General features: G+C 37.0%; 1 protein-coding gene across 3 annotated transcripts in view; it reads right to left on the reverse strand.

Annotated features, from left to right (window-relative positions):
• Window positions 1–3,712: 3,712 nt before the first annotated feature.
• Window positions 3,713–12,722, reverse strand: part of LOC112043737 (ecdysone receptor) — a 58,093-nt gene continuing 49,083 nt past the window's right edge. For all 3 annotated transcript variants that reach the window (XM_052881711.1, XM_052881710.1, XM_052881709.1), the window contains exon 7: window positions 3,713–12,508. In XM_052881711.1, the coding sequence (XP_052737671.1) occupies window positions 12,210–12,508 (299 nt within the window). In that variant the 3' untranslated portion in view covers window positions 3,713–12,209. The remainder of the gene's footprint in view (window positions 12,509–12,722) is intronic.

Raw genomic sequence — 12,722 nt, forward strand, 5'->3', positions numbered from 1 at the left:
TTTAGCCGGGAAAGAACCGAGCATTTTATTAACGTTAACTTACTAGAGGTAAAACTGTGTTTTATAAATAACCACCTAAAAGTTCAAGGTTTGAGTGTTTGTTATTGATTATATTTAAAGTGGCATAAAATAAACGAACGAATGTCTTCTCGGTCTCACATTTTACAAATGTGACCGACTGTGATATGACCGAGGGTCAGTAATCATGAAAGTGACGATAGAGATAATTTAGGGACAGCACTATGTACGTTTCGGGATTTTAAGACTTTAGTACCTATAGCTTTTGACACTGTACATTGTAAGTTATACATAAGCAAACATGCTCTACTACACTACTAACAAATAGTTATTTTACAAATATTTATTATGCAAATATCCAGACAATCTTTGCTTTTTATGTTCCTATAAATTAGTTATATACAAACCTAGTCATCATCCTCATTCTGTGTGCGACCATTGAACCAACAGTCAACGGAAAGCGTTTTAAAATGATGTTGAACAATAACAGTTGACTCAAAATTCCACATGGCAGTAAACACGTGAGCTAGGTACACGTATTTGATACTTTTTCCTTATTTATTAACCGACTTCGAAATGGAGGAGGTTCTCAATTTGACAGAGAAGATGAGATCTTTCTACATAGATGGGTTGTGATTGTCATTAGGGGTCTGGGATAAAGACCAAGATCAATTAAGAGAACTCCTTAACGGTTTACCTTAGCTACCTTGTGTTTGGGCTTGATGGGTTATGACTGTCATTAGGGGTCTGATGATGAAGAAGGTTAGTTAAGGGAACTCCTCGTTGATAAAGGAATTTTCGAATTTAAGGAGGGGAGGGAATGATAGGGTGTTCATATTTTACACTAAAAGCGAAAAATAACATCAGAATATTATTATGTTCTACCTGCTGATCAGACGGTACTAATCCGATGATGTATTAATTCAAGCCATAAATATTGTAAAATGGTCTTTCAGAAACGACTTAAATTAATACGACACCGGCTCAGCACCGTCTTCAAACTGATCAGCAGATAGGACGTAATAATATTCATCATCATCAACCCATATTCGGCTCACTGCTGATCTCGAGTCTCCTCTCAGAATGAGAGGGTTCCACCTTAGGTTGGAGGGCGCGTTCCACCTTAGGCTGCATCATCGCTTACTGTCAAGCATGATTGCTGCCAAGCGCTAGCCTATATAACGTAAAAAAAAAAAAAAAAAAGAGGGGTTAGGCCAACAGTCCACCACGCTGGCCCAATGCGTAATGGCAGACTTCACACACGCAGAGAATGAAATCTCAGGTATCATGGTATGCAGGTTTCCTCGTGATGTTGTCCTTCACCGTTTGGGACACGTGATATTTAATTTCTTAAAATGCACGCAACTGAAAAGTTGGAAGTGCATGCCCCGGACCGGATTCGAGCCCACACCCTCCGGAGTCAGAGGCGGGGGTCATATCCACTGGGCTATCACAGCTCCTCATAATAATATTACGATGTTATTTTTCGTTTTTTAGTTTAGTGGGTACGTTTTTAGGTTTTGAATTTTTCGTATTTTTCGTATCGTCTTCGTTTGAATTATTTTTATTGGTGGCTTTAATGTTTAATGCGTACCTGCCTATTATTTATAGTTCTACTATGTATATGTCCGTGCAAGCATTCGATGTTAATGCCCGATATCTACTCTTAAATCTAGCGTTATTTTTTATCTCTAATACTTTGCCAATGTGATTGGCTACATAAAACTACTTATTTGAAAGGTGGGTTTTGCTAGAGCCGGCAAGAAACTCATACAAACAATAGCGTGCGTTTGGCTCCACGAAAAACCCATCGTCGTGGGGCGCCATGAATCTGATCATTAGCGAAATATTGTGATAACGGAGATTCCTACCATTCCGTCTTTTTTTCTATATCTGATCAAAATCAATATATAGCTGTCTTTAACCCTTAACCCATTTAGACCTTCCGTGTCACATAGGATACATCAAATATAATAAACTAGCGGACGCCCGTGACTTCATCCGCGTGAAACTCGATGTAAACTTTCAACTACCTCTACCATACCCCTACCCTACCCTACTTCTACCCTATATACTTCAATCCTAATAAAATAAAGAGGTAAAGTTTGTGTGGTTGTAGGAGGTAATCTCTGGATCTACTGGACCGATTTGGAAAATTGTTTTACCAATAGAAAGCTACGTTATTTGCGAGTGTCATAGGCTATGATTTTATTGATCCCCATACTCACACGGGAACGGGAACTACGTAAATGAAAGCGCGGGGCGTCATATAGCGGAATTTCTGCGTCTTTTAGAAATTTTGTAATATCTCCGAAACTATTTAACTAATTAAGCATTCTACTGGTGAAAGAATTTTTGAAATCGGACCTGTAGTTCCGAAGATTACCCCATTTAAAGAATGTTACAAACTTACAAACTTACAAACTTTATAATATTAGTATAGATTATTATGAAGTACCCTTGATACCAATTTGTTTACTCATGGTGTCAATGTCAAGTATAAGGTGTAAATATTACTCCAAACGTCCTGTAACATGGAAGAAGTACAATATAGGACTGGTTTTCTTTCATATTGTACCAAAAAATAAAAATACTTCATGTGATATGAATAAAGACATTGTACTCAAATTATGGAATTTATGCATACGTTTAGGCCTACCGTATCACATAGGATACAGCCCTTTCTGGGCCCCCTATGGAATTGTAATGTTTTTTTTTTTTATATTCTATCACTCTATGATGTCATTAAATTAGACAAAAACACTTATTTTACAAAAAAAAATTGTTTTAGGTCTAAATGGGTTAAAGGCTACAATGATTTTGTATACTACTATGACTACAATGGATGTAAAAACACCCGGTTGCGATTATAACTCAAAACCAGAGCTCGCGCAAAATCATGTTATAAGTGGGGTAAGTTGAAAATTACAGCCGAGGCGATATTGCATAGTAAGGAAGCATAGGCTGTAATCATCTAAGCGCACGTATGTCATACGTTTTATAACACATTTGTGATTAAACACACTTTCTGAAAATGAATTTGCATCTTTTTTGTTTTCCTTAAGATGACAGTTTGATTCGCATGACATATTTGCAGAGATAACGAAGTGCGTACACCAGCGTTTTTTTTTTAGACAAAGGCACCAAAAACAGCCAGTATTATTAATATTTTTGTGTTTCTGATACAGATAAATGGTTGACATTTACTGTCAAAATTATTAAAATTAAAAAATTAAATGTGTTTTTTTATTATATTTTATCTCACAAAGTTAATTTTTACTCATAGAATGTTGAGCACTTTTCTGACATGAAAACTCTTTGCCAAGAAGAAAGTACCGTTCGTTTTTAGACGGATGATAAAGGTTTTATATCACATTACGGCACATGTGCGTAATGAGATACATTACGATATTGAAATTGGTAAAGAAAGACATACTTTACGAGCAAATGTGTTATAAAATATTTTACCGCGTGTTCTAGGGCCATTATCGACTTAGGATAATACACAACATCTCAAGGCCCTGAGTCAGAAATGAAAGGAGATATTGACACAAAACTAAATCACCTGGGTGTAAAAACACCGTTGCACCTTTTAAGGGTTAATAATAAAATCTTTGTTATAATAACTGAACAGGCTTAAGTGTTCTAGAAAAATAAATAATCAAAAGGGTTGTAAAAAAATAAAAAACAATAATATTTTTATATTGAGGTGTAAGTTTATTCGCATAACAATGTTTCATACAAATTTCCTCGTTTTGTACACACCTTTTCACGTTTGTTTTGTAGTTTTTATCTTTTATAAAAGTTGACTCTAAAATTTTAACATATCATCATGTCTGTTCCCTATATCTAATTCGCTTCACCGTTTGTTAAATTATACATAAAAAAGAGGGTTTCGCCGAGGCAAAAGGAAGGGAATAAAATATAGTTAACTGCGGACATTGAAGAATCGAGAAATGATATACAAAACTTTTCCACAAAATCGGAATGGGCTCTTAACATGTAAAATCAGCCTTCCAAAATCATTCGCCGTGGCACTAGATTAATAAGGAGTAGAAGAAACAGTCCCTCCCGTTCCGCCTCAACTCAAAGTACAACACTAGACCACCAACAACTTCCGAATTTAAAACTAGTACGTAAACTTAGGTACGTCTATTCGAAAAAGACTTCAATTCAGTAACGGAAGTTGTAGGTATCTTACACAAGCACAGATAGAATATATCCAAACATTTTTGTTATGCTTTCAAGAAGTCTGATAAAGAAACTGTTATTGACTATTTACAGAATAGTAATTTTAAAAAAAAGCTATCTTAAGATTCAGAAACCGTCCGCAAAGACCACTTGGTAAAAATCGGATTTTCAGATCTGTTTTGATAACATTTATATGTACATTAGATGCACTATACAAGTCATTACAAATTAAAAGTTAGTACACAAAAGTTAATGTCCTACACAACTTCTGTGAATTTAAATGAAAATTTTGAATGAATTGTATGTATATTCTATCTGTCTGCGTGTCTGTGGCCGAGGCGGGGGAGGCGAGGCGCGCCTGGGGGCGCACGTATGTATGTATACAATTTTTCTAATGGACATTGCACAAATCACACTGGTATCAGTGGACTGGCCACGAGGCTGCCAGTTACACCTAAGAAAAATTCGTCACTAAATAACAACTAAATCACTTTAAAATCAATTCAAAATGTACATTATTCATCTTATCCAAGTAAACAAATCTAATCTGCTACAAAAAATTAGCAAATTTAAATACAAAGATCACCTAGTCCGAACTATTATAAAATTAATCGCTTAAGTATTAGAAAAACGCGGTAGTGGCAGTGGGCCCATCGGCTCACTTGTGATATAACTTATTATGCTTCCCGGTGTACATTCAACGAATGAGTAGCGAAGGATATTGCGTTGACACATTAAAACTAAAAAAATTGACTGTACAATTAATATTTTATATGTAAATATTTGTACATATTGCACTCTGAAGTAACAAAAAAAATTATTAAGAAAAATCTGTCCGAACGAACAATAATTATTAATCAATTATCATATACGCAGAACAAAAATATCTCAGTAAATACAAATCCAATGCAATCGAGTGTCGATCACAATGTTCGTAGCTCGAATATTAATCTAATTTCCTACGGCTTACAAAGCTTAGAAAAGATAAATACAGAGGTCATTTACAAAAAAATATACTTCTACCCAAATAATATAAAAATAACAACAGCCATCTGTACTTTCTTAGATGAATAAAATTAAACATATGTCAAACATATGACAAATAGAATCTAAAGGGTATCTATGTACAAGTCGTACACCGACTGGACGTGCCACGTTGGTCACTTCTGGGGGGCTATTCTGTAACGATACCTTATACAACTCGAAAGTGCGAATTTCGAATTCACTTATATCTTTCTCATTCTATAGTGTCGTGTTAAACAGAGAGGTGAATTCGCACTAGCGAGTTATGCAAACCATCGTTACAGAATTGCCCTGCTGTACTCGCTTCCGATACACAAATAAATAGAGTTGAAGGCAAAGGGCAACCGGTCCATCAACTTCGCGCTGTCGACTCTCACACTCGTCCCGGCCCTTCTCACCGCGCGCGCGATCACTCGCGCCACGCCTTTCGAGCGATATAAACTTATTTTCGTACTATTCCATTATCAGCTAAAGACACAAATTATATTAGGGTATTTACTTATTAATTTCTCGTGTGAGATTATTACGTACTTAATAAATCTATTACAATTTCGAAATTGAATAATATGTATCAAATACGACCGGCTATGCACCGACGGGTTCCGTAAACTACGAAGCTATCCGTTATGATTCCCTACGCGTCAAATGATGTATAACAATTTACTTATCGAATGGCAGTATTATTTGTCACAAACTTGAGATGCAAAGTATATACTGGGTACGCTATGCAACGAGTGATATACACGCGTCCGGCGCACTCATTATTCATATACGTTATAAGGACATCCCCAGGGGATCATTCAGCCGCTGAGTGTCGAATTTAACCTCTATTTGTTTGAGAATTTGACACTCAGCGGGTGAATGGACCCCTGGGGGTGCCCCTACAACGTCTGTGAATTCTGTGTTTGATTTAATATATTTATCGAATCCTGTGAGTTATTTAATAAATAATATATTCACACGTTCTCAGAGCGTACACCAGCGGTTCGAGCGCTTACCGGCGTATGACGCATCTCAGTTATAATTATAGCATTATGTGACGTATAACCCCTAACCCACCTAGACATATAACCCTAGATACTCAATGGTGTCATATAAAATCCGCTATGACCACATTCATACACGCACCATGAACATACGCATAATGGCAGTGTGTGTTGTCGATTCGCCCCTGCGCACACAGGACGTAAGACACTCCAGTGACGTTTGTGCTTCGTTAATTATTTTAGAGATCCCCTACTGCTACAATAAAATTATATACAAGTCGAAAAGATGTATTAAAAAGCGGACTAGCACGCGGTCCGCGGTGCAAGCTCGATCGTCTTACTGAATTCTTTATACGTATATTAAGAAATGCTTCCAAAAACCTCAGGCATACGTATCATGTAAATTTACAACACACTTAGTGGCATGTAAAGAAGACACATTCAACACGCACCAGACAGATACTTAAATTTATATCTTAATCGCATTAAATGTTAATGGATGGTGAAGATAGGCGAGCGGTGATTAATGTACACCTAATAGACGCGCGATTCGCTCGCGAGACGCCAACAACATCGAATGTAACGACGGACACTGTACAAGACACTACTGAGCCCTGTAGGTGCCCTCAGTGCGGGATTGCAATTAAACCTTTCCAAACAATCACAAATGTATTTATTTCATTCAATGTTTCTACTTGAACTAGATTCGTCATTTTAAAAACGAACTTTTGTTAAATAACACGAATAAGACTTCAATATTTCAATAGTAGAATCGACACTAAAAATGCAATCTCGTACTAAGAGTACTGATTCTCTATGATCTTCAACGGATGTGACGTCATTTGTTAGTATGACGTCAAACCGCAGTTCAATCATCGAGAGTCCGGGCCATCGCGGGAAGTCGTCACGGGGTTCAAATATCAAATTGCCCAGCGATAAAACGGAAAACACGCTTAATTTATGCTTCAACAACGCTTACGGGTAATTGAGATCGATTAATTTTAGGCTCTATATACTATGATATTCCATTCAACAATGTAGGTACGCAGTACAGGTAACGTGAAATAAGGCAATTCGTATGTGTAATAAATTTGTGTATAGTGGGCAGTTTATTTACCATAGTGTGACGCGTTTGTAGTGATTGACTCTTACGCTACGTTCACACGGCAAAGTAGTGCACGATTTTTCATCATATACGTCTAAACATATATATGGCCATACGTTTTTGACGTGACACCGACTCATAATTCGATGAACGTCGGCTGTACGCACAAAAAAGTGTCACAGAGAGTACAGAACAAACTATAGAAAAGCACGATGACCTTAGCTTGTTTTCTTATGACGTTATCACATAAAAAATCGTCCACTTTATAGACAACCAATATTTGAAGTAATAATAACGTCTTACAATTCGATAGAGCTGGCTGCACACTCGAAAAAAGATGACGTCATGCGTCGTTCCCTCGCTCTAGGGTTGCGAACTTTTAACAATAAATAAAGTATATTCTGACTTGTCACGTTCAACTATCGCCAGTAAACCGACTTTTTTAGCAGTATTTAACATCGTGTGAAAGGATCTATGAACAACGTATATGCCACTATATATTCGTTAAATACGTATACGTCAAAACGACGTGCAATACAATGCCGTGTGAATCCTCGCTTACAGTACAAATGGGGACAGATTCCTTGGACATCACATTGCGCGCACGTGTACTATCATTTACTTTAATACTATACCAATATTGTTCCCACAATTAGTAAGCTCGGCCAAATAGTTCGATAGAGAAACACATGGACAAAAATCAGCTGCCTTTTTAATTTTAATTTTGGATTGCACTCACTATTTATTAAATAACTTTAAAAATTATATTTACAGAATAATAATAGAAGTATGGGGACTATATCTTTAACATCGTATCTACATAACAGCTGCCCAAACCGACGTACGCGCAATGTGAATGTATAATCAATATAAAAAAAAAACAGAAAACATTTCAAGAATAAATATCAACTGGGATAAACAAACCTGCCCCCACGGCTACGTTTAACAACAAGTGACACAAATCTATTATCTTTTGAACCTATACACATCGCTTATAGACCTACGGTTACATTGCACGAGGTACGAAAATCAATCATCCTGTATAATTGGACGCCAGAGCACCCGGCACAGCGGACGACCAGCGACAACAAACATCCAGAGTCCCATAAATAAAAAAAATATTACACATATCCTACACTTATAATAAGTTAGAAAAGTCATACGAAAAGAGACTGTCCGTACAATAAAGTTATTGTACACCATACATATTTTAACAATAAATTTATTTTAACATAGAATTCTTTAATTATTTTACAAAAGTTACAACAACTGAGTTAAATAAGAATTGATCAATTCAGTTTTCTTCAGGCTTTGTTTAACAATAATTCGATGATTTTTACCAATAATAAGTCCAGTTGCCCGTTCTAATATAAAAAAAAGTTTAAAATGTCTTGCAACTGTCATATTTGAATATTTTTGAATTTAGAACGCAAGTTTCTAATATACATATAACGAATATTTATTTAAAATTATGAAATAATCGAACTAAATGATTGGATGATGTACATAAACCAAGACAACTCGGACAGTCTCAATTCGAACATAGTCAAAGAGATGACGCGCACGCTCGAGCAATATTTTGTTTACGAGACCACCATAGACTAAAGTAAACTCGATACGGGGCAGTGTGACCATAGTAGAAAATGAATCACCCTGTATATGTACACTCAACATCAACTATCAAAAAACACTCAAAGGAGAATCCGGTGACGCCATTATGAAAGCTACTGCGACAGTAGAACATCTATATATAATAATAAGACACACTTATCTCAGCCTACCTAAGATACTTCAACATGTATAAATGTAATCACAGCAATAAATTATAATTATTCGTTTAAATCGAGGGACGCGGGCACAGGACAATGGAACATGAGTCGGAACTAAAATCGACGGGACACGATAACGCGTGACATAAACTATATATAAACAAACACGGAGCAGACATTGATAGGTGATATACACGAGTATATACACAAGCACTGGTATACATGACTATATACAATCAGACCAGTATATCGGATTATATCTTAACTTTGATCTTATCAAAAGCTTTTTTAAGTATTGCAAATAGGTACTAATCAATCCACTCAGGTATTCTGAGTTTAAAAGAACTTAGACAGAGAAGAAAATAGACTGCTGCATTATATATGACAAATGCCTTTCTGGACATGGTGGTTGAAGACTGGTACTGTAGACCTAATTAATCACACAGTCGTCGTTTCCCATAAAGAAGGGCTAACTTTAAAAATACCGGCACACCAATAAACCATACTGAGTGTAAAATAACTAAGTGTGATTTTTTTGTCTCTTTTTTAAATGCGATATGATGCTTTCTGTCTATTTATTTCTGTCTACGAACTTATATTATATATTTTTGTGTCGTTCCTAATGTGACGACACAAAATAGTATCACTTTGTGAAGGTTTCAATGTCATAAGTATCTGGACCTCGTTTTTCTACAATTTATCATTTACTACACAACACATTCGATGTATTCTGTCTAGTGTATACTATTGCTTGTGTATATAGTATAGTTCAATATCACGCATCACTGTGGCAAACGAACAACAACGTCCGGGCCGGGCGGGCCGCGGATCGTCGGCGGACTTCACAATATCCATATACATATGTATATAAATCGAAAAACGTCAATCAACGCACAGTTAATTTTGGTAAATAAACACAACTATCAACTTTTTTATTTTTTTTGTCACCCAATAGAAACATCTCTTTCATATATTACTTTCTTTTTCTCTTTATAACTCTCATAGCGTACATGCGTAATTTAGGAGGGTGTATTTATAGAAGTCTTATCATACGGTCGTATCCGAGCGACCGACTCGGTATCCAGTCGTATCCTAAACTATCAACACTAAATATATTCTCGGAACGTTCAACAGCACATATATTCACTATACTCGCATCGCGGTCGGTCACCGAATACGTACGATCAGGTACCTCGGTACCTTCTAAGTGGTAAAACTCACTGTCCTTATAAATACGTTTGATCACGTCCATCACGAGTGTCCGAGCACTTCACTTAAACTAGCCAGTCTATGAGCGTTCTCTCCGGAGGGCACTAGCACACGAGCGCCCCGCATCCGCACACTGTATATACGGCGTCGCTATATCTTCGGCACTGTTAAACTCACTAACATAAGCATATACTACAGTAGAACCATTTCAATACTAGTCCCCCCCCCCCCCTCCACACACAATATTGCCAATACAATAGTAGTCTAAGATCCGGCATAAGGAATATATACCTCATCTGTTATATATTTGGGATAAGAAATATTCACATTGACACATTAGACACGTTGCCTAGTAAAATTGCAGCCAACATTTTTCATATAAAATCTAGGAAACCATGAACTAGATCAAAGGCAACTTAATACAGTTAAATTAAGCATAAAATAAGCTTTCATTTGACATATTAGACTAATGAGAGTATATAGATAACATAACTTAACTGTTTATATCTGGCAACCCCAAAGTTATACTGTGGAATCAGACAACCTTTACTTTTTCAATTCTTTTGGATATATTCTATTAACTAGTGTACGATATTTTCCATCATTTATTTCTTATCCCAATTAAATAACAGACGAGGGTATATATTTCTTATGTCGGATCTCGTACTATAGTTATTTCCTCCTGCTCCCCCTCCACACACAATATTGCCAATGTAACAGCTTATACTACCCTGGCAATATTTTCTATTAGGGGTAATTAAGAGATGTTTGTCATACTGTTATGTAGCCTGAACAGAAAAATATTAAACCTGGATTTTCAAGTATTTTTTATCAGTCTGCTTAGTAATTTTTATTCTGCAAAATGGCGTGGCTGTTTATTTTTCTGGTCAATCTATACACATTACTATATTGACAATATTGTAGGGATGTCTAACCCTACAGTTCGCGTCAAATAACTTTACCTCTGAAATTTGCTGACAGAATAAAGCCACACTTGCATATTGCTGTATATTTGTATTGTTTGTTATTAATCTTTTAATTTCAATCGTATTGTATATCTGTGTACTCATTTGAACTATCTAAACTTACTTGATGCGAACTGATCAATAAATTAGTTAATGGTTGTTAAGCCAAACCACAGACCTAAATGCTGTGAATTATTTTTATATCAACAAGTATTACAAGTGGTTCTACTGTCACTCCATTGAATCATTAAAAAAATAGGCGTTGCTAGAATGAAAACGCTTTCTAGTGCCGCACGCGCCATGTCGAAACGACAGTCTGACTTTTACCATGTAAACGTGTACAAGCTGTCGTTTCAAGAATACTTAGAAAGCGTTTAGATCTAGCTAAGCGAGTTATTTCATGGAGATATCTATACTCGTCTTGTTAAAGAATTTAGCAGTGTTACCTTGACGAACTGTCACAGCCATTATTCCACAAACTCCCTCTAACATTTGCATATTTCAGTTGCTACATCTTCGTTGCTAGTATTTTAACAAAAGAACTAGATAATGTGACAAATACGCATTTATCAGTTCAGATTATTGTCTATGAACTATTTGATTACACTAGAAACAACTAAACGAAAAGGAATATCGGGGGAAACGATGGCATATAACGGTAACTGTGACATTTCTCCTTATACGAACACATCGAAATAACGCAGGATAGTACGAAGATGCGGAACGAAAGCCCGTGTAAGTAAAGCTTAGACCAGTGTCCAGAATGAGCGAATTCGCCGCGAATCGTCGCGCGAGAATTTAGCGTATATACTTGTATTAAAGCAAATTCGCGTGTGAGGATTTGCGGTGAATTCGCACTTTCTGGATGGAGGTCTTAGAGGCCGCGCGGCGTTACGCGTTCGCGTAACGTAACGTTCGGTGTGTGGCGGGGCGCACGCGGGGGCTAGAGGTCACTGGCGTGGTCGAACACGGGCGGCGGTTGCGCCGAGTTCACGTCCGCCACGTCCCAGATCTCCTCCAGGAATGGGGGCAGCTTCCTGTTCTTCAGCTTGAGGGAGATGCACATGTTGGAGTTCTGCATCCCCAGGGAGCGCAACTCCGACAGTACGGACAGAATCTTCCCGTACACCACGGGACACCGCGTGGAGCCGCTCTGCTGGTTCAGTATGTACACTCGGAGCGTGTTCAGGTAGTACCGCTGGATCTCCTCCACTAGCTGCGGGTTCTCGAGGCCGGGCCGATCTGAAATTATAATAAATTGAATTGTTAAAATCGACCCCTCCTGAATAATGTATGCGTTTGGAGAATTACTTGTGTAAGCGGAAAAATACGATTTTAAACGAGTAACGACGTCACCTCGGCGAAATGTTTATGATGAGATATTCCATCGACGAGACATTGAGAGGGGACAGCCCTACAATATGTGGAATTGAATTTCAAGAACATGATAGCATAA

This window comes from Bicyclus anynana, chromosome 5 (genome assembly GCF_947172395.1).
Source record: "Bicyclus anynana chromosome 5, ilBicAnyn1.1, whole genome shotgun sequence".
Lineage (NCBI taxonomy): Eukaryota > Metazoa > Arthropoda > Insecta > Lepidoptera > Nymphalidae > Bicyclus > Bicyclus anynana.